Genomic DNA, 20869 nt, shown 5'->3' with positions numbered 1-20869 from the left:
GTGCTTTTTAACCCCTTCGTCTGGGGGAATGTGAGTTTGTATCTTTCACAATTAGACTGTTAGGGGAGAGGCGCTTTAATTTACAAGATTTTGTACTTTTTTTGTTTGTCCTTGCCAAGAGTAAACTCACTAGCCAGCATTTCACCTCACCCCCTTTCCGTTAGCCACATAGCTGCTAACCGATTACCTCTCATATTTTTTGTGGGACAGCTGAAAAAAAAATAGGCGCAATGGCAGAAACCAAAATAATATACCATATCGACGAAGAGGAGACTCCATACTTGGTGAAGATACCCATTCCTGCCGAAAACATTACCTTGTTGGATTTCAAACAGGTCTTGAACAAGCCCAACTACAAATTCTTTTTCAAGTCTATGGACCAAGACTTTGGGTGAGTGACTAGCCGTGATTGTGCAGGAGAGGCTGCGAGTCCCATGCAAATGAGTGATCGTGACCCAGACTTGAATTGGGACATTACATCGAAGTAAAAGTTACTCTAAAGAAAGTATTTTGGCGCAGTGACTAAGAAAGCAAGTAAATCATTAGTAACAGATTTTTTTGGTCTGCAGATCTCGACTTGATACAATGTTGCAAGGGGAAAGAAAGTCAATTTATGGATGAATTGTTACAAAGTGTGTCTGTTTGCGTGGTCATAGTCTTTTGGTCACCAAATGGGCTATAAAGTTACGCAACTGTGAATGGCCAATTCCATGAGAAGAGGTTTGTCTATCTCACTGGAGAACCACCTCATTTGTATTCAAACAGTGACCAAGCCCTTGTTGCAAGATTAAAAGATTCCGGCTTCGAGTTAGGACATAATGTGTTGGTAGGTAACTTACTTTAAATGCAGGCACAATTCTCACACTTAAGAATTATAGTCGCCTCTATCACACTGCCTAGTTAGCTTTTTACTAATCCCTCCCTCTCTCTTTCTCTCGACCCGCTCCATCATCTTGAGAAATCCTCAGCTTTTCTTCTTTTTGGGAGAACAGCCAGGTTTTTGTCTCCCTTCTTTACACTGGCCTTGGCCTGCTACCCTTTTATTCTCTCACTCTATTTCTCTCTCCCTCTCCTCTTCAGCCTTTATCTGCTTCTCTCAGATAAATCCTAGAGTCTGAGAGAGTTCTCTCCTCAAGCAATTCATCTTTCAATGCCGGTTTGCTTGTCAGTGCTGCATTTCTCTACTTTGGGGAAATGGAACATGTCTTTGTGGCAAGCTTAGTCAACTTGGAGATGTGCTTCTGTTAAATAAATTGTAAGGCTTGTACCCCCACAAACACACTACGACAGTTCTGAATTGGTGGGAAGAAAAACTGTTGAACTGGGGCCTTATCGTAACATAATTCAGCATCCAAATCTTTTAGATGTCTCTAGGAAGTTCAAAAAGCAAACCAGCTGTCAGTCTGGAAGGTGTGAGGCAAGGCAAGCTGTGGGCCATGCTAGGCTAGTGGAACCTGGGGCTGGACAGGAGCTATTTGCAGAATTTACAGAAATGAGAGGGGTGTTTCCTGTTTTGGAAAATAGAATGTGTTTGAATGAATAGATGGTCAAACTGTGTGTTTGTGGTTGTTTAAGGATTAGAAACCAATTTTTCGTCAAGATGTTTTTGAGATTCCTACTGGATGCTACATTTTTGAGGTGTGTGTGTTTTATCCAAAGCATTTTAGAGTGTGCTTGAAATGGTCTGAAGTGAGGTCATCTGTTTATTTGGAATGGTAAGGTATGAGGACAATTAGTCTGCTAGGAGCAGAATGTTGCATCTGTTTGTCCAGACTCTGGATGCAATTTAAGTGTGACCTCACAGAACGGGAAAGAAGGAGCAATTGTAAAAGAGAGAGAGAGAGAGAGAGAGAGAGAAAAGCAGGGGAGCGAGAGAAAGAAACAATAAAATAGCACAACATGGATAAAGGGAGCGGTTACTAAGCTGTACAGTCACTCCACTCCGGACACACACACACACACACACTAGCACACTGAGCCTTCTGCGATGATCCTTTCCCACTGCCCACAACAACCTGGCGTGGGGCTAACACTCACCCACAAAACCAGCCCTCAACAGCTGCTTACAAACCCCAGTGGGGCCGAGCAGGCTGTCTACACACACACACAGAAGACAAATGAAGCCGAAAAAGACTTGAGTTGTAACCCTCAAGGGGCAGTTAAGTGTCTATCTGTGTAGCAGTTATGTCCTGCTCGGTCCCAAGCACTGCTGTAATAACACGCTGTCTCCGAGAAATTACACAGCAGAGAGATGCTATCTGTCTCGTGAGCTTGTCTCCTGTGCCCGCGAGACAGAACAGCCTAACTAGCCCACAAGCAGGAGACGTTTGAGGGTGGAAAAGCAGTCCGAAGGAAGCTGTGCGTGTGTGTTTACTTCTTACCTCCTGGTATGGGTAACGATGGTGAGTCACTGGGAAATGTTACAGCTGTGAATGGTTATGTGTGTGTTTGTGTGTGTTGCTGTTTGTAGAACAAGACACAGACCTCGGTATGACCTGGTGGCTGACTGGCTCTGTGTCTGTTTTTTCTATATCTCTCTCTCTTGTACACACTCTCTCTCTGCCTCTCCCATCTCTCTGCCTCTCCCATCTCTCTGCCTCTCCTTCCATCTCTCTGCCTCTCCCATCTCTCGCAGGGTGGTGAAGGAAGAGATTTCAGATGAAAGTGCCAAGCTGCCCTGCTTCAACGGAAGAGTGGTGTCATGGGTAAGCACACACACACACACACACACACTCTAGGGATCAACAGTATAAATGACCAGTATTTTCTTCAATACAAAGAGAACAGGAGTCCGATTGACCAGATTTGTTACAGACTCAACAGGACACAGAAAAAGCCAAGTCAGTTATAGGTGACTCAACCCACATACACTAAAGACAACATTCGGGAAGCTCCCAGTCTAAAGCCTTGTTTCCACCCCAAGTCCCTGGGCCTTGTACTCCCCCAAACTACTTTCCAAGGAACTAGAAAGGTTATTGTTAGCTGCATTTGCTCAGCAGGAACTTTCCCCAGAAGATTAGGCAAATTGTTCCACTGACATATGCACCATACACCATGAAAAAGAGTCATTTATTGTGCGACACTGCTAAGCACAACTCCTGCTACGAGAACTTGACCAATACGAGATGTCCAGCTCTGCAAGCCCCACCCTCAAAGTCCCTGCATTTTTGTACTACCCCCCTGAGCAGAGACTTCCTGGTTTTTCCTCCCTACAACTCCATTTAGACCCCTGGTCCCTGCAGTGGAAACACAGTGAGTTCTGGACAAAGTTCCTAGTTCCAGGGGAAAGGTTCCGGCGGTGGAAACACGGCTTAAGCTGGCCTGGGGCCTCGAGGCGTCTGCTGAGTGCACAGGAGGAAGGCAGGAGGGATTAAAAGGGGTGGACAAAGAGAGGAGACTAGAGGGAGCGATACTCGATCGCTCGGCCGGGTGGACGGAGGAATCCCCCAGGAGAAAGGCTCCACCGTTAGAGGGATTGAGAGAGGAAGGGGGAGACGGGGAATGTTATGTGGCGACAATTAGTTTTGACAGCTGCGCTTGCATCCAATTAAACCTGCATAGTGACAGCAAGTCACCCTAGTTCCCAACAGCTAATCCCCCCCCCCCCCCCCCCCCCCAGAAATGTGAACATATTGCTTTTTGGGGGGGGTCCTTGTTATAATGACCAACCGTAGCGGTTGCTAGGTAGGCGTTCTTGTGACGTGTGTGGTTGCGTCAGTCTGTGATTTCAGAGTGAGGTCACTGTATTCCCAGAGATATCGATGGGGTTTAATTGCCTGGGTGTGTTTCCTCCTAGCTTGCAGCCATGCGTGGAGCTGTAACTGTGTGTGTGTGTGTGTGTGACTGTGTGTGTGACTGTGTGTGTGTGACTGTGTGAGTGTATGTCCCTGGGTTTTGTTGATTGTGTGTGATTGAGGGTGTGTGTGGGGGGGGGGGGAGCACTCCAGACGGATAATGAAAGAAGACAGGTTAAGTATCGGGATAGCATTTCAGTTTGCCTTTTAGATTATCATCTGAATGAGGTGAGATGTTTGTGTCAAAGCAGTTGACATCTTATCTTACCCCCCCCCCCCTTTCTCCCTCCCTATATCCCTCTTTAACCATGCCTTTCATTTCTCTTCCTTTCTCACCCTCTCTTTGGCTTATTTTCCTCTCCCCTCCTCTCCTTTCCCCCCCTCCCCTCCTCTCCTATCCCCCCCCTCCTCTCCCCTCCTCTCCTATCCCCCCCACCTCCTCTCCTATCCCCCCCCTCCTCTCCCCTCCTCTCCTATCCCCCCCACCTCCTCTCCTATCCCCCCCTCCTCTCCCCTCCTCCCCTCCGCCTCTCCCCTCCTCTCCTATCCCCCCCCCTCCTCTTTTCTCCTATCCCCTCCTCCCCCCTCCCCTCCCATCCCCTCTCCTCAGTTGGTATCATCAGACACCCCCACCGTGGAGCCCCCGGCAGCAGCGCTCCCCCCCCCAGCTGAGGTCCGGCCCCAGCCCTCACCCCCTCCCCCCCCTCTGCCTCCCCCACCTGTCGAGAGGACGGGCGGCATCGGAGACTCCAGACCCCCGTCCTTCCAGTGAGAACGTGCCCGCGCACACACACACACACACATTGTCATAACAGTGGTGTCCCACTCCCTTCCTTACTGTATCTCTTACTGCACATACAGTAGCTGATAGCGAACACCTCTCTCTGCCCAGTCTCAAGTTACCCACCAGTTTTCCAGTGTTCTCCCTTCATTATGTGATCTTGGTCTTAGAGCCCCAGTCCATTGTGTACTATGCTGCACTGAGAGTATAATTAAGCTGTTATATGGTCATGTGATATGGGCTGAGCACCATGTAGAGGTCATGCATTAGGGGCTATTTGCGGTCTGTTGGGTAATGTCGGCTAGCTGTACATTATCCCCTTGCAGGACTCTGGTAGGGCTTTGATAAGGGCCCCGTCTCTGTGGAAAGCTTGGTTCTTTAACCCCCTCCCTCCCCTCCCTGTACAGCCCTAACGCGGCGGGCAGCGTGGGCAGCGTGGACACCCTGGACGACCAGACGGAGACAGAGTCTGTGGTCTCCTTCAGGAGGGAGAGACCCCGGCACAGGGAGGGCATGGAGCAACACGGTGAGGGCGGCCTCCCAGAACTGCTGCTGTAGTACTGCTACAGTAGTAACCCTCCCAGCACTGCTGCTGTAGTACTGCTACAGTAGTAACCCTCCCAGAACTGCTGCTGTAGTACTGCTACAGTAGTAACCCTCCCAGAACTGCTGCTGTAGTACTGCTACAGTAGTAACCCTCCCAGAACTGCTGCTGTAGTACTGCTACAGTAGTAAATATATATGTGACCATATATATATATATACACCTACATATTATATATACAGACCATTTATACACTCTGCTGTAGTACTGCTACAGTAGTAACCCTCCCAGTACTGCTGCTGTACATCAGTATGGAACTAGGATCAGTCGGGGACTATTAAGTCTTCAGAAGAAGATAGAAAAAAGAAAAAGAGAGAAACAGGAAATGACCCCATCCGTGTCTTCCTCTGTGGTGCCCCAGGGCCGCGCGTGAACGGCCAGAGCCGCCTGGAGCGCCACCTGGCGGGCTACGAGAGCGCCAGCACGGTGATGAGCAGCGAGCTGGACACCACCAGCTTCTGCGACTCGGACGACGACGACACCATGAGCCGCTTCAGCAGCTCCACGGAGCAGAGCACCGCCTCGCGCCTCCTCAAGCGCCACCGCCGCCGCAGGAAACAGCGCCCCCCGCGCCTGGAGAGGGTCAGTGCGCCAAGTGGCCGACATGGAAGTTATTTGAGTTGGATACAATATGCTGATTTTCCCGTACTGCATGTGTTCATTTTGCGATTCAGTTTAGTTGTGAAGTAGCGGTAGATGCTCTGTTCTCCTGCCTGGTGTTGACCCGGGGTTGCTGTGTTTTGTCCACTAGGCATCGTCCTTCAGCAGTGTGACCGACTCCACCATGTCCCTGAACATCATCACTGTCACACTCAACATGGGTCTGTATCTCTTTCCCCCCTCTCTCTCTCCCCCTCTCTCTCTCTCTCTCCCCCTCTCTCTCTCTCTACCCCCTCTCTCTCTCTCTCTCTCTCTCTCTCTCTCTACCCCCTCTCTCTCCCCTTTCTCTCTCTCTCTCCCTCCTGCTCCTTCCATTGAAGTTATCCTCTTCCCGTCTCTCCCGTCTCTCCCGTCTACTATATCTCCTCTCCTCCCGTCTCTCCTCATATCTCTTTTACCCCCTCCCCCCCTGTAGAGAAGTACAACTTCCTGGGCATCAGCATCGTGGGGCAGAGTAACGAGCGGGGGGACGGGGGCATCTACATCGGCTCCATCATGAAGGGCGGGGCGGTGGCGGCGGACGGCCGCATCGAGCCCGGGGACATGCTGCTGCAGGTGAGGACCGGGGTAGGTGACCACCGCGGGATGTCGCACCATCCAGCTCCCAGTCCTGACTGTGTGCCTGTGTGTGTTATGTGATGGTTTGTTATATGGTTCCTTCCAACCACAACCCCCCCCCCCTTACCCTCCCCCTCCCACCCCTCAGAGGTGACCCCTTCCCCTCCCCTCCCCCCCCCCACCCCTCAGAGGTGACCCCCCCTCCCCTGCACCCCTCACATGCGGAAAGGAACACGTCCCCAATAATGGCTTCCTAGTCTAGCGTCTCTTCATACACAGTGATTTCCAACCCGCAAGATGGGTGATGGAGCGCGAACGTTCCGGAACATGCTCGCCCTGAATGACGGGCGGCTGTGTGAACGTTGTGTGTGAACGTCCTGTTGTCTCCGTCCTGTCGCGCGCAGGTGAACGACATCAACTTTGAGAACATGAGCAACGACGATGCGGTGAGAGTGCTGAGGGAGATCGTGCACAAGCCCGGGTGAGTTCCTCCGCTCGCCTGCCCGGCTCTGATGCCAAACCCACAAACACGCCACTGTCAAGTTCACAAGTGAACCAAAAAAACACAGATTATAAAGGTCGGGGGTGGTAACCGTGGAAATAAAAACGGTTTCTCTCCACCATCCTTGACCGTTTCTCTCTCTCGCTCCTCTCAGGCCAATCATACTGACCGTGGCGAAGTGCTGGGACCCCTCTCCTCAGGGCTACTTCACCCTCCCACGCAGTGAGTTCCTGTCCTACTCCCTCTCTGGTCACTTACATTTACTTTACATTTAGTCATTTAGCAGACGCTCTAATCCAGAGCGACTTACAGTAAGTACAGGGACATTCCCCGAGGAAGTAGGGTGAAGTGCCCTGCCCAAGGACACAACGTCATTTTGCACGGCCGGGAATCGAACCGGCAACCTTCTGATTACTAGCCCGACTCCTTAACCGCTCAGCCATCTGACTCACTTCATCAGACCACGTGGTCGTCCAGCGCCCAGTCCTGTCTGTGGATCTGGATGGATTTGAAATGGTCGTTACATGGTTCCTTCCACCCCCCTTCTCCCTACAGATGAGCCTATCCGCCCCATTGACCCGGCAGCGTGGGTGAGCCATTCCGTGGCTCTGACGGGGGTGTACCCTCCGTACCCCGGCAGCTCCTCCCTCAGCACCATCACGTCCTCCTCCTCCGTCACCGAGACCGAGCGTGAGTTTTGTAGTTTTCTTCTTTGCTAGGTTAGCTGTTCTTACTTTTTGTTCCCCCCCCCCCCCCCCAAAAAAAAGAAAAGAAACATTCTTCTTACTCTGTCCCTCCCACAGAAATTGAGAATATTTGTCAGGCTCTGCTCTTCCGGTCTGCCTTTCTCTTCATACCGTGTGTAATATGTCTGACCTTGTCTGTCATCCTGTCTTCCTTTTGTGTCTGTATCTGTTACTGTCATCCTATCATCTCCTGCCAGGTTCAGTTCATCCATCTCTCTATTCAGCCTCGCTACGGGAGCCGTCTTCCACATCTGGTTTCCTCTTCTTGTCTGCTGTGGTTTTATTCTCATGCGATAAAAAATAATAATCTGTATGTTGTTTTCTTTCACCCCCCCCCACGCTCTATCACTCCCTTTCTCTCTCTCTCTCTCTCTCTCTCTCTCTCTCTCTCTCTCTTCTCTGTCTCTTCTCTGTCTCTCTCTGTCTGTCTGTCTGTCTCTTCCTTCCCTTCCACGCCTGCAGGTTTTGACGACTTCAACCTGTCGCTCCACTCTGACATGGCTTCGGTGGCCAAGGCCATGGCCTCCCCAGAGTCTGGCCTGGAGGTCAGGGACCGGATGTGGCTCAAGATCACCATCCCCAACGCCTTCCTGGGTGAGTGTGTCCACCTGTCCCTTGGTTTTCTCTCCCTCAACAACAACAACAACAAATCTGATTGTAGCATGATAGATTGTTCCCTTTGTGTGTGTGTGTGTGTTGAACCCTCTCTCTCCCTCCAGGGTCAGACGTAGTGGAGTGGCTATACCACCACATCGAGGGTTTCCAGGACCGCCGTGAGGCCAGGAAGTACGCCAGCAACCTGCTGAAGGCCGGCTTCATCCGCCACACCGTCAACAAGATCACCTTCTCCGAGCAGTGCTACTACATCTTCGGAGACTTCAGCGACTGCGAGAACTGTGAGTACTGGGCCGTCTGTGATGCTCCGATTAGTTCTGAGGGCTACTCTCTCTCTCTCTCTCTCTCTCTCTGTCTCTCTCTGTATGTCTCTCTCTCTGTCTCTCTCTGTCTATCTCTCTCTGTCAGTTAGTTTAGTCAGTTTTAGGTTTTATGTCTGCTGTTCTTTGTCCAACGTGATTCATAGGCTTTTACGAAAACCTTTCCAAAAGAGTAACTCCTTGTTTCCATTCCATCATTGTATCCCTCTTTCTTCCTTTCTCTCCCTCTCCCAGACATGGCCAACCTGTCCCTAAACGACAACGACGGCTCCAGCGGGGCCTCGGACCAGGACACTCTGGCCCCGCTGCCCCTCCCGGGGGCCACGCCCTGGCCCCTGATGCACACCTTCCCCTACCAGCCCTACCCCAACCACCCCTACACCAGCCAGCCTCCACCCTACCACGAGCTGACCAGCTACAGCTACGCCCCCGGCAGCACGGGCAGCCAGCACAGCGAGGGTGAGTGAGGAGGGGGGTGGGGGAGCAAGAGGGAACAGGAAGAGAACGAAGGGAGGGGGAGAGAGGGAGGGAGGGGGGAGGTAGGGGAGATTCAAACTCCAAAGTTTAAAGAAGTGTATCGTTGTGTCTAGTAGATGTGGAAAAACGTGTAACTGTCTGGCTCTTCCAACCTGTTCCAAGATGTTTTAGACACCCCAGGAACCGGTTTCAACCGGCTCTCACCTGTGTGTTTGTCTCTTCAGGGAGTCGGAGCAGCGGGTCAACGCGGAGCGAGGGTGAGAGGAGGCGAGGCACTAAGGGCCCCGGCAGCACCGTGGGGGGTGGAGAAAAGTCCCCCTCGGGGGGCGGTGGAGGAGGAGCCGACTCCCGCTCGGGCAGCGGCAGCGAATCGGATTACTCCACCCGCAGCAGCCTGAGACGAGACCACGGCTCGGCGACGCCAAGCGAGCACAGCCACGCCTCCTCGCAGCGCTCGCATCATCACCGCCCGACGCCTCCCCCGCACATGTCCCCGTACCCCCCAGGCATCCCACTGCCCTACAACCCCATGATGGTGATGATGGTGCCGCAACACCCACACGCACACCCTGTCATGGGACCCCCTCATCTCCACGCCCACCCACACCCCCAGCAGCTCCACTCGGCCCCACCTCACCCGGCGCTACCCCCGCCCCCCTCCTCCACCCCGGGGGGACCCCCTGGAGCGCCCCCTACCCGTGACCTGGCCTCTGTACCCCCAGAGCTGACTGCGTCACGCCAGTCCTTCCACCTGGCCATGGGAAACCCCAGTGAGTTCTTTGTGGACGTCATGTAATGGAGGTAGCGGGTCCGAAATAATTGTGTGTGTGTGTGTATAAATGTGTTTGATAGGATGTGTGTGTGTGTGTGTGTGTGTGTGTGGGAGGGAGGGAGGGTGCGTGCGTTTGAGATCCAGCAGTGTGATGGAGTATCCATTCCTCTTGATGATGACTGAATATGAGATCTGGTGGTAGCTTGTAGTCTGTGCTTGCATATTTTGAGTCTGGTGGGAACAGGGTTTGACCTTATTGTGAGACCAGTATTAGTATACTGTTCTAACAGAAACGACAATATAAACCTTGGCAGCATCTCAGAAACATACAGTAACCTCTCGAGTTTACCTTCTCCCATTTAAAGATCTACAATGATGACAAAGTAAGGTCTTAGCCTGGACACTCGCCACCCTTTCCAACTGCTACAACATGCTGTTGTGCTGAATATCAAAAACTGAAGTCCTCTGACTCTTGTTTGATTTGTAGTCACGTGTGTGTGTGTGCGTGTGTGTCTATTGGGTTGGTTATGCCTCTGACACTCCCTCAGTGAGCCAGAATGTGTTTTCAAACCAATTTAGTGATTAACAATGTTTGTCTTTCCTACACGGGGACTAGGCTGAGAACAGTAGCTGCCTTTCATTGGACTAGACTTAAGAAACGTACTCCAGCCCAGAGGAACTGGGTGTTTGCACTGACTGTGCTTTATCACTAGAGGGCGCAAATGTTCTGAGCCCTCATAAAGAGATTAAAATGAAATTGCATTGTATTGGTACTGTATTTTTCATCGATTTATTGGTATCTGAGTTTTTTTGTGAGTGCTTTCTTTTTCAGTAAATAATAGAAAAAAGACCATATATACACACTCCTACTCAAAGAACAACCCCCTTTTGGATTAAATTGTGTGCCAATTAGTTTTTTTTATTCCTTTCTCTCTTTTTTTTCAACGATTGTGTATGTATGTATATAACTTTCTTCTTAATGCAACATGACAGAATAGCAAACTCTCTAATGTGAATCAGTAGGTCAAAGGACAAGTGGCATACCTCTGCCAGGTAAAGGGAGTGTAATTATGAAGCTTGATTGTAAAGAGTTGACGCCAACCATGTAACACTGTCTAGGACTACGTGGAATTTAAATTGGTACTACTAGAGGGTAGAAAGGGGTTACAGCCAAAAATTGGTACTTTGGGATTTCATAAGGGGAACCTTTACACAGTTGTGCGTCCCTTTTTGATTTCACCTTTCCCCTCATGTTATGTAGTATCCCATGTAAGCAGGCATTTTGTACGAGTGACTAGACGTTTAACCGAACAATAAAGGTGCTAAATGAAGAGGTGGTGCGTCACAGTACTGCAGTTTGTCACGTCTGTTCAGAATCACATTGCTTGAATTTGTGTTGTAACTTTTTTTTTGTGTCTGTATCTGAGAATAAATTAGCAAAAGACTTGATTTTCAAACTCTTTTTGTGTTGTATGTGAAGTTGATTTGAGATGACGGAACTGATAGCTCTATATGTGTACAACTCACAAAGTCACATGTTGACAAATGCTGTAGTAAATTAGGATTTACACTACAAGAATAGAACAGAGTATAAACAAGTAGAGCATTGCTGCACATGTGAGACCGTTTGACGTCACGTGTTGTTAAACAATGATGTGATCGGTTTCCAGATCCTAAGATGGTACATGAGTAACTTACCTGCTTGTGTTCGGACAAGTCTAGACTAGACATACATTATACTTTAGTTTTACAGTCAACTAGCTAATTTCAGGCATTTCTTTCCCTCGGAACAAAGAATTACTGTACCCGAAGATCACCAAACATGTTACTGCGGAAAGTGAGCCAAACCCCTGCTATGTGTAGCTCTGTTCTACGTATTTCACCTGCCTTAGTTGGACTGGGGTAAGCAAAACAGACGTATTGTTGATAGTGAATGTTGTTTTGCTTGGATACGTTGTGCATGGTTCCTTAATAAACTGTGCATTTCTCCACTGACGATCGTTGCTGTACTTGTCTTATTTTAGAGCCAGACGTACAGCCAGTGCCTTGGTAACAGTTCAGAATGCCCGACCCTACGCAACTCAAACTGCGGAGGTGAGAACAATATCTATTTCAAAACAAGTTAGCTGACACCTGACAGTCTTCCTAGCGACAGCAGTGCAGTTGCTTTTGACTTAACACAACATTCACAGCATTTTTTCTGACATTGTTAGCTGTGCACATAGCTAATGGGGTTTTTGTTTGACCGGGTCATCGGACTGTGTTGGAAATATTCGAGGACATGTCCTCAATCCCCCCCGTATGAAAAAGTAGAGCAAGGTTCACACCGTCCACGTGACTCGTGAATGATAGCGGAAGTCAGCATCGTGACGAGAGATTTGTGGCTAAATCAAATAATGTTAATGTCACTCAGCAATATGCACAAGTACAACAGTGGGTGAAGATATTTGGTGCAGTTCCTGGCAACATAGCAGTTTAACAATTACCCAGAATTCTTATTCATAACACAATTTATGCATCTGTTACAGGACACAATGCACACCTAACAAAATACAATGGACAGTTTACACAACACAGAATACAATAAAATACACAATACCCTCACCCGTAAACAGTAGAGATACATATTAAGTGCCATGGTGAGATTCAGTTTATAGTCAGTCGCCACTGTTATTAGATATGTTGTGAGCGATAAAGAGTTCTAGGCTAGGCTGTGTATCTGTTTCTCTGTGAACCCCAATTAGTAGGCCCCAAGTATGGGGGACTACTAATATGGGGGACTACTAATAATGAATGAGGACTCTGCACCGTGTCCTTGTACCTTTGGTCCATTGGGCAGCAGCAGCAGTTCATGTCACTCCCCTACTCAAGGTAAGGTAGCTGACCAGACTGGGCTGGATCTTTGTCTATTCTGCTGACCTTTAACAATCAAATAACAGTATGTCCCTTTCTCTCTCTCTCCCCCACCCCTAACCCTAACCCCCCCCCCCATCCCACCTTCTGCTGTCTCTCCAGGCTGTCCTGGAGAAACCTGCCGTGGGTAGTGACACCTCCACCTCCAAAGCTACTGTGGACAAGACATCTCTCAGCATAGTATGGACACGGACACACAGACACTATTATAGATGGTCTAAATCCCCCCCACCACCTCCTCATGTGGGCTCCTAGTTCACACATGCTGGGACTAATGGAGACATCTGCAGGCTCCATGGGGCTCCGACCGGCATAAATGTTAATCCCTTTTTTCTATGTGCTGTATTATTATTTCATCTTTAATTTGCCAGGCAGATTCCTTAACAACAAATGGCCTAGACAACGATGGCTTGGCAGTAGTTATGGGAAATCGTTTTAGTGAAGGGGAGCTTAAGTGTGCATTTGTTTTTGAATATTTCCGACAGGAATCCAAGTCGTTTGCCGTCAACATGTTCAAGGGTCAGATCAGTACAGCTCAGGTGTTTCCCTACCCCGCCGGTAAGTCTCAAGATCCTAGTGTAGTGTTGCTTTGACGTTGTCAGGACGTTGCAGCGATGTTTTGAGAAGGTATTTGTCCCAACATGGATTCTGGTTGTTTCCTCACAGTGTTGGACGAAGAGCAGGAGCAGTTCCTCAGAGAACTGGTCGGACCTGTGTCCAAGTTTTTCGAGGTAAATACAACCTTTTGGATTTGGTCGTTTGCGTTGAACTTCTGGTACTCTTTCCCGTTCCGCTTCCTGTATATTTACCTCTCTGCTGTCTGTTCACCTGCTGTTCGACTACCTCTCACGCCTTTCTCCTTCATGCTTTCCACCTTTTCCCCTGTCCCGCTATCCATCACCTTTCTCCATCCATCCCTAGGAGGTGAATGACCCCATGAAGAACGACACTCTGGAGAAGGTGGAGGACCACACAATGGAGGGTCTCAAGGAGATGGGGGCCTTCGGTCTCCAGGTGCCCACTGACCTGGGAGGCCTGGGGCTCACCAACACACAGGTACCCATCCCCCACCCTGAATATACTGTACTGGTACTTACCAACACACAGGTACCCATCCCCCACCCTGAATATACTGTACTGGTACTTACCAACACACAGGTACCACCCCTGTACACCAGTGGACACATCCCTAATTGATATTGACTGGCTCTGTTCCTTTGGCTCCCTCTGTGCAGTATGCCAGGTTGGTGGAGATCGTGGGCATGCACGACCTAGGCGTTGGCATCACCCTGGGTGCCCACCAGTCCATCGGCTTCAAGGGCATCCTGCTGTTTGGCAACCCTGCCCAGAAAGAGAGGTACCTTCCCAAGCTGGCCACGGGTGAGACTGGTGGGCTGGTACCCCTGCACATGATACCAACCCATGTGTAGCAGTCCAATTGACAGGTGGATGTGTGGATAATCTCTCTCTCACTCGCTCTCTCTGTGTCTCTGTCTGTCTCTCTCTCTCTCCCCCTCTCTCTGTGTGTGTGTGTGTGTGTGTAGGAGAGACAATAGCAGCGTTCTGTCTGACGGAGCCAGCCAGTGGTTCTGATGCTGCTTCTATCAGGACCACGGCAGTCCAGTCTCCCTGTGGACAGTACTTCACTCTCAACGGCAGCAAGATCTGGATCAGGTGGGCACACACACAGCTTGTACACATGCTCCAGTGCTTACCCCCACTCTCCAGCAGCCAGTCGCAGGAACACAAAGCACAACTTGCGACCAATGCTTACATTTCACCACAAGGTGGCGGTGCAGTCTCCTAACACATTTCGACAAGACTCGTCCGCTCTCCCTTTTAATGTAAATGTACAGGGGGATTTGAACCTGCAACTTCTTGATCTTCAGTCAAATGCTTTAGCACTGAGTTTAACTCACCTCTCATCCCCTCCACCCCTCTCCTCCACCCGTCTCCTCCACCCCTCTCCTCCACCCCTCTCCTCCACCTGTCTCCTCCACCCGTCTCCTCCACCCGTCTCTTCCACCCGTCTCCTCCACCCCTCTCCTCCACCCCTCTCCTCCACCCTTCTCAGTAACGGAGGTCTGGCAGAGATCTTTACTGTGTTCGCCAAGACCGCAGTGAAAGACCCCAAGACAGGACAGATGAAGGATAAGATCACAGCCTTTGTGGTGGAGAGGAGCTTCGGGGGAATCACACAGTGAGTTACAGAGATTTGGAGCGAACGCTTATAACTTCAACTCAGTTTGGTCGTAAACATGGATGGCCTTCAAGATGCACACGTGTGTGTATGTTCGCTTCCTCATTTGTCACCCTACTTCCCTCTTCCCTTTTTGTCTCTGCTCCCCCTCCCCCTCCTCCTTCCAGTGGCCCACCAGAGAAGAAGATGGGCATCAAGGCGTCCAACACGGCGGAGGTGTACTTTGAGAACGTGCGCGTGCCCACCGACTGCGTTCTGGGAGAAGTGGGCGGCGGCTTCAAGGTGGCCATGAACATCCTGAACAACGGACGCTTCGGCATGGCCGCCGCCCTCTCCGGCACCATGAAGGGTGTCATCGGCAAGGCTGTGAGTAGCTCGGCTGACCCGCTGGTGTCCAACCTTAACCATGACTTCCTCTAGGACCATGAAGGGGTCCAAAAGCACAAAGGCTCAAAATATGTCAGCTTTCTCTTTCATTTCCTCTCATTCTCGCTCTATGCTGTGTCTCACATCCGTTTATCCCTCCCCCGTCCCCCATCATTTTCTTCCTCCGAACAGCCCGGGTTCCTGTAAAGTGGGCGAACGGGAAACTCCCCAGCATGCGTTGAATCGGCCTGTTTTTTCACTTGATGTGTCACGTGAGAAGTCACCTTTCCCTGTTATTTTAGCGGTTAAGATGGAAGGGCTGTCAGATCTCCTAAAATAACAATGATATCCAGCAAGTGATGCAATGGTGCACTTCCAGGTAAGTGCACCAGAATCACTGCGGTTACCACGGGCCTCGACCGTGAGGCAGCGGTGTTGAAGAGGCCCCGGATTTTTCTTTCTGAACTGTGTCTGCCAGCTCACCGCAAGACTTGTGGTGCGCTTGTCTCCAGCTCTTCCTCTTCAGCTAAGAGAAGCAGTAGCATGTAAACAACAAAGTGCTGTGAGCGGGGGATTCCATTTCTGTAGTCTAGTTTAGCCCGGTGTCGTCTCATCTACCATCACATGGCTGGAGTTGAGTTTGAACATGTCTCACTGCCAGATGGCGACAGTTAAATCCAGCCCTTGTCGTCCTCCTGTTTCCGTTCCGTCTACCAGGTGGACCACGCGGCCAACAGAACCCAGTTTGGCAGCAAGATTCACAACTACGGTGCCATCCAGGAGAAGGTGGCACGCATGGCCATGCTGCACTACGTAACCGAGGTGCAATCTCACCCCTCCTCCCCTCGCCTCGCCATCTCAGAAAAGCTTATTTGAATGTATGATCATATTTGATTCCTATTCTCCTAACCCATACCCGTCTCTATTTTTCTCACTCCTTTTCTCTCTCTCCCCTCCGGTCTCTCTCCCATCCTCTCCCCCCTGTGTAGTCCATGGCCTACATGGTGAGTGGCAACATGGACAGTGGGGCGAAGGAGTTCCAGATCGAGGCGGCCATCAGCAAGATCTTTGCCTCCGTGAGTGCCTAGCAGGCCTCAGCGGGCCTTTATATCCTGCTGCAGGGTGTCAGTCGCTCATGACAGTTGCCGGTGCACAACATTTCTGATCATCTTGGCTATTTGCAATCTTCCTCATTGTGGAGGTGTTGAGGCATGACAGTAAACAGAGGAAGTGGCATTGTTGATAACTTGTAATTGTGTGTGTGTGTGTGTGTGTGACAGGAAGCAGCCTGGACAGTAACAGACGAGTGTATTCAAGTCATGGGCGGAATGGGTTTCATGAAGGTGAGTGAGTGCATAAGCATACAGTTAACCCGTTAAGGAGTAGCGTCACACATGTGATCGTTCGAAAGCGGTCCCCACAGAGTACCGTCACACGTGTGATTCTGAACATTCCAACCGACTATTTTCAGATAGACAAAAACTATATGACAAACGCTATAGTATGGCTTCAAATTCACAATTAGGAGACTGACAAGTAACACTAGCAGGTAGTAGCATTGCTACGAGTATTATGCTAGGTTGCTAGGTAACGGAAGCTAACTAAAACTAGCTAGCTTCCGTTTTGGAAAAATAACTCACTCTGGTGGAAGCGTCGGTAATATTTAGAACTCACTCCTTAAAAGGTTAAGTACGCTCTTTGCAAGCGTACTTGTCATAAGTATACACGTCCCATGCATCCTCGTCACTCCAATGTTGAGGCCTATCGACATCGACAGACATGCTTGTGTTTGTGACACTGTATGTGTCTATAACATAGACACATACAGTGTCAGTTTGTCACTATAAGCAATAGCCAAGGGTGCCATATGTAGTCCTGCGCCTCTGCTCACACACACACACACACACACTCACATACACACACTCACATACACACGCACACGCCCTCACACATGGCCCGCAGAAACCTCAGTCTGACTACAACAGTCCGGGGGAAGGTGGAAACAACCAGGGGAGACAGAAAGAGCAAGGTGGAAGGAAGAGAACAGTTTAGAACGAGAGTCTGTGGTTAACTCGCAGGACAACAGCCTCGCCTGGCTTCACATACAGCAGCACAATGTCATATAGGTCCCCAGTAATGTCACTGTGGTGCGTGTCAGTTTCAAACCGTTGTTCAGCTCCAACCCACAGATTTCGATTTCAAACTCGGTGCATTTGGTGAATAAAGAACAAGGAGAATGCCAGAAACAACCTACTCAGGCAATTATCCAGTCATAATCATAAAATCATAAAAAAGGAAGCGTTACTGTGGTTCGGGGGGACTCTGAGAATGGTATCCCCTCACAGTAGGCTACACAGACACAGGATAAGCCTCACAATTCTGTCTAGTTGCATAATATCAGTGCTCTGTACGAAAACCGCAATACACATTTCAAGGGAATTTCCTTTAAATGAGGTGATAATTACACAGTACTGTTCTGACATCCGGTCTCTCACAACCCTGCAGGGCGTCACTCAGGCTTATCTTGGTCTTATCATGTCTCATCTTGTTTGTCACGTGTGCGCAGGACGCAGGAGTTGAGAGAGTGATGAGGGACCTGAGAATATTCCGGATCTTTGAAGGCACCAACGACATTCTCCGGCTCTTCGTGGCTCTCAATGGGTTCCAGGTAACCACGGTCAAGTGTCTCATAGCATTTTCGACACGCGGTCAACCGGTGTATATTTTCATTCTAACGTGTGTTTTGTGTGTGTTTTGTGTGTTCCAGAATGCTGGTAACCATCTGAAGAGCTTGCAGAAGGCTCTGAAGAACCCACTGGGCAATGCTGGGGTGTTGGCTGGAGAGATCTCCAAGAGGGCCAGGAGGTTGGAAACACATACACACAAACACACTCTCTCTCTCACACACACACACACACACACACACTCCTATTACATATGGTCTGTCCTGTTTCTCAATAGGAAGGCAGGCTTTGGCACAGGACTGACTCTTCAGGGAACCGTGCACCCAGAGCTGGCGCACAGCGGAGAACTGGTTAGTCTGTGTGTGTGTGTGTACACATCCACAGTGAGCAAACACGGCCCAGGCCCAGGTTTGTTTGAGCCGCTCCTCACAGCCCCCACCCCCTTCCATCTCCTCTCCAGATGGTGAAGGCCATTGAGCAGTTTGGCGCCATCGTGGAGGAGCTTCTGCTCAAACACGGAAAGAAGATTCTAGGTGAGTCATTGCGCTCCATCACTGTTGATCGCTGTTGCGCTACTGTGCGGTGTGACTCAGCATCGCTGTGACAACCGCAAGTGTTTTTTTCCTGTGAATCGTGAGTGTGTAAAAAGGATCTCTTCCGCGACCGGCTGTTCCTGGTCTCGTTGCAGATGAGCAGTTTGTTCTGAAGAGAGTGGCAGACAGTGCCATCGACCTGTATGCCATGGTGGTTGTCCTGTCCAGGTGAACACACACACACTCAAACGTTGAGTCTTGTGGACTCATAGGCCTCCACAGTCACACACACTGACACACTGAATTGTCATTGTGTGTGTGTGTGTGTGTGGGTGTGGAGGGAGTCAGGTGGCTGAGTGGTGAGGGAATCGGGCTAGTAATCCGAAGGTTGCCAGTTCGATTCCCGGTCATGCCAACTGACGTTGTGTCCTTGGGCAAGGCACTTCACCCTGCTTGCCTCGGGGGAATGTCCCTGTACTTACTGTAAGTCGCTCTGGATAAGAGCGTCTGCTAAATGACTAAATGTAAATGTCTCCTTTAGGGCGTCTCGTTCCCTGAGTCAGGGTCACCCCTCAGCCCAGCATGAGAAGGTGCTGTGTGAGACCTGGTGTGTTGAGGTGAGACCCCGCCCACTTCTCCTGCTATTCGTCAGCGGTCATCGGTTCATGACCTTATCCCCCCCCCCTCCCCATGTCTCCCTTCCATCCCCGTTGTCTTCATTCTCTCTGCTCTTTCCCCCCGTTTCCCCCCCTCTCTCCGTGCCACTCTTTCTCCTTCTTTCCTCTCCTCCTTTCCTTCACCCAGGCCCATGGGAGGATCGTGCAGGACGTCCGGTCTCTCCGCTCCGGCCGATCCACGCAGCTCTTCAAGAACCTGCGGGCCATCTCCGCCGCCGTGGTGGAGAACGGGGGGGTGGTCTCCCCCCATCCTCTCGGCTTCTAAAACAGAGGGACGGTTCTCTCTCTCTCTTTTTACCCTCTTTTTTCCTTTCATTCTATTCTCAGTCTCGGCCCATGCCCTGCTCCTCCCCTCGTAGGTTGGCTGTCATTCTGTTCCTCCCTCCTTTCCGCTCCTCTTCTCTATTCTGTTCCCCTGTCTATATTTGTCATCCTTCCTTCTGTGATATGGTGTAACAATTTTATGGTTCTTTATTTTCACCCTAGCTTGCAAGCTGACCATAGAATTCTGTAGTCCATGGAGCTAGTCTCTGACATGTGTACTAAGTTGTTTCACCTGTTCTGAACAGTAATATCAGTGAAGGAATGTATAAATTATAGGTTTGAATCCTGAAGCTTTATTGCACTAGTCATGTTTTTAAATCCATAATATTGTAATGTGTGGCTGTCTATTAGGCTGTGCTATGTTGCTAGCCACAGTATATACAGTAACAGTTAGTCATTGTTTGACAACGTGACTGCAGTATTGCTAATTCAACATTATATCGCAATACCTTCACTGCTGAGAAGGTGAATTGCTCACCTTGTCGTGTTTAGATAGCTTTATTTAGTTTCTAGCAACAAAGGACGTAATTTATAATGATATATTTAATAATATGGATGGATATCATTTGGGGGTCCTGTAATGCCCAAAGTAGCCACACAATACTGTACAAATTGCGTTTATATATGTGTGCCTTTGTGTGTGAAGAGGTAAACCTGTTACTATTGTGTTTCGTTAAGCGATGTTCCTATACAATTAAATGACTTGAACCGTTGCCTTACAAACCCGTCCCAAGATGCATTGCAGTATTGTCTTGTAACTTTGACCATGAGGAAACCTGTGGAAGGCTTTGTAACCGCCATTGCTATAGTTACCAAAGATATGCAGAACATTTCTTAGCCCACAGTGCTACTTATTAACTACGCATAATTCACGAGAACCACTACAGCACATGTATCGTGTTCATGGACATGCACTTTTTGTTTCTCAACTGGGTTCATGTAGTTCCTCCTGTCACCTTGGTGTCCTCGTGAACTCCTAGGTTGTACCTTTTGATTGTCATTGTGTAAGTTTTCATATTTGTGTCTCTCCTTATCCAGTCCTGCATATTCCCATGCACTCCCATTACGGAAGGAGATGTAGGTTTGAAGGGTTTTATGTTTTAGTTCCCGTACAAAAATGCATGTACTCTTGTTCAATTCAAATGGTGTGAGAATGTGGTGTTCAATACACATAAGATAAGGAAGTTATACTGTCGGTGTGTATTTGGGCGCACTCTTTTCCAAAGTTGCCTATCTCAACTATTTTCAAACCAGGCAGGCATTGACTGGTTATGTTGTTTAAAGATATCAAACATTCTCGCTTCCTGTGTAAATGCTGATTGGAGACGTTTTTGCCTGCGTGT

General features: G+C 49.6%; 2 protein-coding genes across 3 annotated transcripts; both read left to right on the top strand.

Moving 5' to 3' along the window:
* Nucleotides 1-205: 205 nt before the first annotated feature.
* Nucleotides 206-10669, top strand: dvl2 (dishevelled segment polarity protein 2). Of its 2 annotated transcripts, XM_067261927.1 has the most exons (15): nucleotides 206-391; nucleotides 2636-2705; nucleotides 4405-4562; nucleotides 4983-5101; nucleotides 5541-5761; nucleotides 5931-6000; nucleotides 6255-6406; nucleotides 6802-6878; nucleotides 7054-7121; nucleotides 7455-7589; nucleotides 8108-8239; nucleotides 8365-8541; nucleotides 8815-9039; nucleotides 9282-9827; nucleotides 10446-10669. In XM_067261927.1, the coding sequence occupies exons 1-15, from the start codon at nucleotides 231-233 to the stop codon at nucleotides 10448-10450; spliced, it is 2316 nt and encodes a 771-aa protein (XP_067118028.1). In that variant the 5' UTR covers nucleotides 206-230; the 3' UTR covers nucleotides 10451-10669. The 2 variants fall into 2 exon arrangements, with proteins under 2 accessions (XP_067118028.1, XP_067118027.1); XM_067261926.1 differs by having other exon boundaries at nucleotides 9282-10669.
* An 830-nt stretch (nucleotides 10670-11499) lies between these two features.
* Nucleotides 11500-20852, top strand: acadvl (acyl-CoA dehydrogenase very long chain). The gene is made up of 20 exons (XM_067261928.1): nucleotides 11500-11731; nucleotides 11854-11923; nucleotides 12845-12922; nucleotides 13228-13300; nucleotides 13409-13473; nucleotides 13664-13798; nucleotides 13978-14122; nucleotides 14287-14416; nucleotides 14817-14942; nucleotides 15110-15308; nucleotides 16026-16130; nucleotides 16298-16384; nucleotides 16589-16651; nucleotides 17875-17976; nucleotides 18076-18173; nucleotides 18270-18342; nucleotides 18453-18525; nucleotides 18681-18753; nucleotides 19067-19142; nucleotides 19330-20852. Exons 1-20 carry the CDS (start codon nucleotides 11652-11654, stop codon nucleotides 19465-19467), a joined length of 1989 nt encoding a protein of 662 aa, XP_067118029.1. The 5' UTR covers nucleotides 11500-11651; the 3' UTR covers nucleotides 19468-20852.
* The last annotated feature ends 17 nt before the right edge of the window (nucleotides 20853-20869 follow it).

This window comes from Osmerus mordax, chromosome 23 (assembly GCF_038355195.1).
Source record: "Osmerus mordax isolate fOsmMor3 chromosome 23, fOsmMor3.pri, whole genome shotgun sequence".
In the NCBI taxonomy this organism is placed as follows: domain Eukaryota; kingdom Metazoa; phylum Chordata; class Actinopteri; order Osmeriformes; family Osmeridae; genus Osmerus; species Osmerus mordax.
The sequence above is the reverse complement of the archived record's forward strand: the minus strand, read 5'-3'. Positions and strand labels throughout refer to the sequence as shown.

What these genes read in the sequence shown, in the direction of transcription:
- dvl2 (XM_067261926.1), top strand. Translation starts at nt 231, where the DNA reads ATGGCAGAAACCAAAATAATATACCATATCGACGAAGAGGAGACTCCA. An exon ending in ACGGAAGAGTGGTGTCATGG is followed by an intron (nt 2,706 to 4,404) that starts GTAAGCACACAC and finishes CCCTCTCCTCAG; the next exon opens with TTGGTATCATCAGACACCCC. An exon ending in TCCAGACCCCCGTCCTTCCA is followed by an intron (nt 4,563 to 4,982) that starts GTGAGAACGTGC and finishes CTCCCTGTACAG; the next exon opens with CCCTAACGCGGCGGGCAGCG.
- acadvl (XM_067261928.1), top strand. Translation starts at nt 11,652, where the DNA reads ATGTTACTGCGGAAAGTGAGCCAAACCCCTGCTATGTGTAGCTCTGTT. An exon ending in GGTGTTTCCCTACCCCGCCG is followed by an intron (nt 13,301 to 13,408) that starts GTAAGTCTCAAG and finishes GTTTCCTCACAG; the next exon opens with TGTTGGACGAAGAGCAGGAG. An exon ending in TGGGGCTCACCAACACACAG is followed by an intron (nt 13,799 to 13,977) that starts GTACCCATCCCC and finishes CCCTCTGTGCAG; the next exon opens with TATGCCAGGTTGGTGGAGAT.